The sequence below is a fragment of the Silurus aristotelis genome (assembly GCF_946808225.1).
Source record: "Silurus aristotelis genome assembly, chromosome: 10".
Classification (NCBI taxonomy): domain Eukaryota; kingdom Metazoa; phylum Chordata; class Actinopteri; order Siluriformes; family Siluridae; genus Silurus; species Silurus aristotelis.
In genome coordinates, this window is record NC_139583.1 from 1,031,754 (window position 1) to 1,034,253 (window position 2,500).

The 2,500-nt window shown below is 42.5% G+C and overlaps 2 protein-coding genes across 6 annotated transcripts in view; both read right to left on the reverse strand.

Annotated features, from left to right (window-relative positions):
- Nucleotides 1–993, reverse strand: part of hdc (histidine decarboxylase) — a 13,558-nt gene extending 12,565 nt beyond the window's left edge. The window contains exon 1 of the mRNA XM_083552375.1: nucleotides 1–993. This exon is cut by the window's left edge and continues 873 nt beyond it. The gene's annotated coding sequence lies outside the window, so the exon portion shown is untranslated.
- Nucleotides 994–1,227: 234 nt separating this feature from the next.
- gabpb1 (GA binding protein transcription factor subunit beta 1) overlaps nucleotides 1,228–2,500 on the reverse strand; it is a 15,969-nt gene continuing 14,696 nt past the window's right edge. For 3 of the 5 annotated variants that reach the window (XM_083552477.1, XM_083552478.1, XM_083552474.1), the window contains exon 8: nucleotides 1,550–2,325. In XM_083552477.1, the coding sequence (XP_083408603.1) occupies nucleotides 2,176–2,325 (150 nt within the window). In that variant the 3' untranslated portion in view covers nucleotides 1,550–2,175. Of the gene's footprint in view, nucleotides 2,326–2,500 lie in introns of all 5 variants that reach the window. The other 2 variants (XM_083552476.1, XM_083552475.1) reach the window with 2 other exon arrangements.

Sequence of the window (2,500 nt, forward strand, 5' to 3'; positions counted from 1 at the left end):
TTTAAGTGAAATTTCACACCACTGCATCCAAAGACATCTTTGCACAGTTTGGGGAAGAAGCACAAATGGGTGGAAAAGTCAGGTGTCCCAATACTTTTGGCAAAACAGTATATTTTAGTAGCTTTGTTTAAAAAAGATGTCTGTAAACCAGGAAGAGCCTGAGGGACGTTTGATTAAAAGCTGAGAGATCTGATCTCCTGATGGGCTAATTAGCTAATCCCCAGGCTAACAAGCTAGCTCCATTCACACATAATCTGAGACATGAGCACCATTCATCTCAAAATAAAGCCAGAAGATATTATTCAGGTTTATTTTTTTTTTTTTTACTAAACAGAGGTTGAAACACAGACTTGAGGTGATGTGTTCACATTCTCACGCCTGGGTTTGATCTTTAGACGAAATGGTGGATAAACTCTGTGTGTGTTACATTTTCTCAAATCCTTCAACACTGCGTTTCTATCTACATAACTGTTTATTGCACTTGGCCTGCTAGGTTATTTAGCACGCTAATCAGTTTAGCATGTTAGCAGAGGCAGGAAGGTTTTCCTGATCAGATTCCATCCCTGAGGCTGAAGTTAATGGAGGGTTTACAGGAAAATGTCGCTCCTGCTAACAGCGTCAGAACGTTGCGTGTGTTTGGTTTGTAGGTCAGTAGTTAGATGTTGGGGGTTTATGTTTGATGAGTGCCAGCCAGGGGGACGGGGTGTAGGGCCAGTGAACACGTTTAGGAGTTTGGGGTTAAATATCAGGATTAGAAACAGAATTCATGGAATGGAGTTGTCATGGCAACAACCAAAACAGCAACATTGTCAAACACTAAACACAACGCTGATCACACACATGTAGGGTTTAGGGTGTAGTGTGTGGGGTGGAGGTGTAGTGTGGTAAGGAGTTGCAGGGTGTGTGGAAGCCAGATCGTGTTGTTTTCAGCGAGAAACTCACGTGTGAGGAGAATAGGTGATAGGCTAGCGCACGTGAGACACACACACACTCACACACCCCTAGTGAGACTCTAATCGCCATACTAGCTTTTCTAGTGTTTGAAGACAGTGGAATATTGTGAGGTCTGAATGGAAAATAATATTCCACATCATGACTTCAGCTTCAGGTGGATTTTATATTGTTACAAAATTGTTCATATGAAATTATTTTCAACATGAAATATTTCAGACCTGATCGATGACGTTTACTTCAGTTTTACACGAGATCCTATTGTTTTACATACACACATGAAATGCTGTGGTGTGGGGTCCTTAGGAGAAGTCAAGGAAATGAAACATCTATGGAGATGAGAGAGAGAGAGAGAGAGAGAGAGAGAGAGAGAGAGAGAGAGAGAGAGAGAGACTGACTCTGTACATTGTTGTTTATTCCACATGATCACATGTGATTGGGGTTTTATTTAAAAGTCCATGTTCACTTCATCACAGTCAGGTGAAAAACACACAATGGTGCCATAATCCCAATCCCCTAACCCTTTAATCCCCATCTCATAACCCTCTAATCCCAATCCCCTAACCCTTTAATCCCCATTTCAAAACCCTCTAATCCCAATCCCCTAACCCTTTAATCCCCATTTCATAACCCTCTAATCCTAATCCCATCCAATCCCATCTAGTCCCAATCCCCTGGCCCTCTAATCCCATCCCCTAACCCTCTAATCCCAATCCCCTACATTCAGTATTCTGTATGAGGGACTGGAGTGAAACATACTGCACTGCATTGTTTGATTTCACACGTGCACAAAATATTAATGCTTTCTCTCCCACTAGGTAGTGAACGGAGCTCAGGGTTCTGACTGATGGACATAAACAAACGTCTGTTAAAAAATGCACCAAAAACATTAGTGTGTGTGTGTGTGTGTGTGTGTGTGTGTGTGCACCAATATAAACCTTTACTCTACATAATGATACGTTTAAAAATAACCAAACAAAAATCATGTTGAAACAGGGGTCTCTAAAAGGCTTTCTGAGTAGGACGTGTTTCATTTAGCTAAAAGTCCAAACTGGAGCCTATAGAGGACTGGAGGATATTTGGAAGTCTTCCTGATAAAGTATTGAATATTCAGGTACACAGACACATGCTTTTTTTGCATGCCTGTGTGTGTGTCTTTGTATGTGTGTGTGTGTGTGTGTGTGTGTGTGTCTTTGTATGTGTGTGTGTGTGTGTGTGTGTGTGTCACGCCGGTTTCTTCCCCCCCTGGCGTGTAATGGCCTCCAGTTTTTGGCGGTACGCTTCAGCCTCCTGCTCCTTCTTCAGGAACTGCTGTCTGTATTTCTGCGCCTCTCTGTTCGCCTCCTCCAACTGCTTCAACAACGCCACCTTCTCCTACACACACGTGTGCGCGCGCACACACACACACACACACACACACACACACACACACACACACACACACGTTCTATACTCCATTCACCATAACTGTATGTTCAAAAATGAAAAGAACATTCTGAGGAACATCTCAAGAACATCTTCCTTATTAAAAATGCAAATCAGGACACAC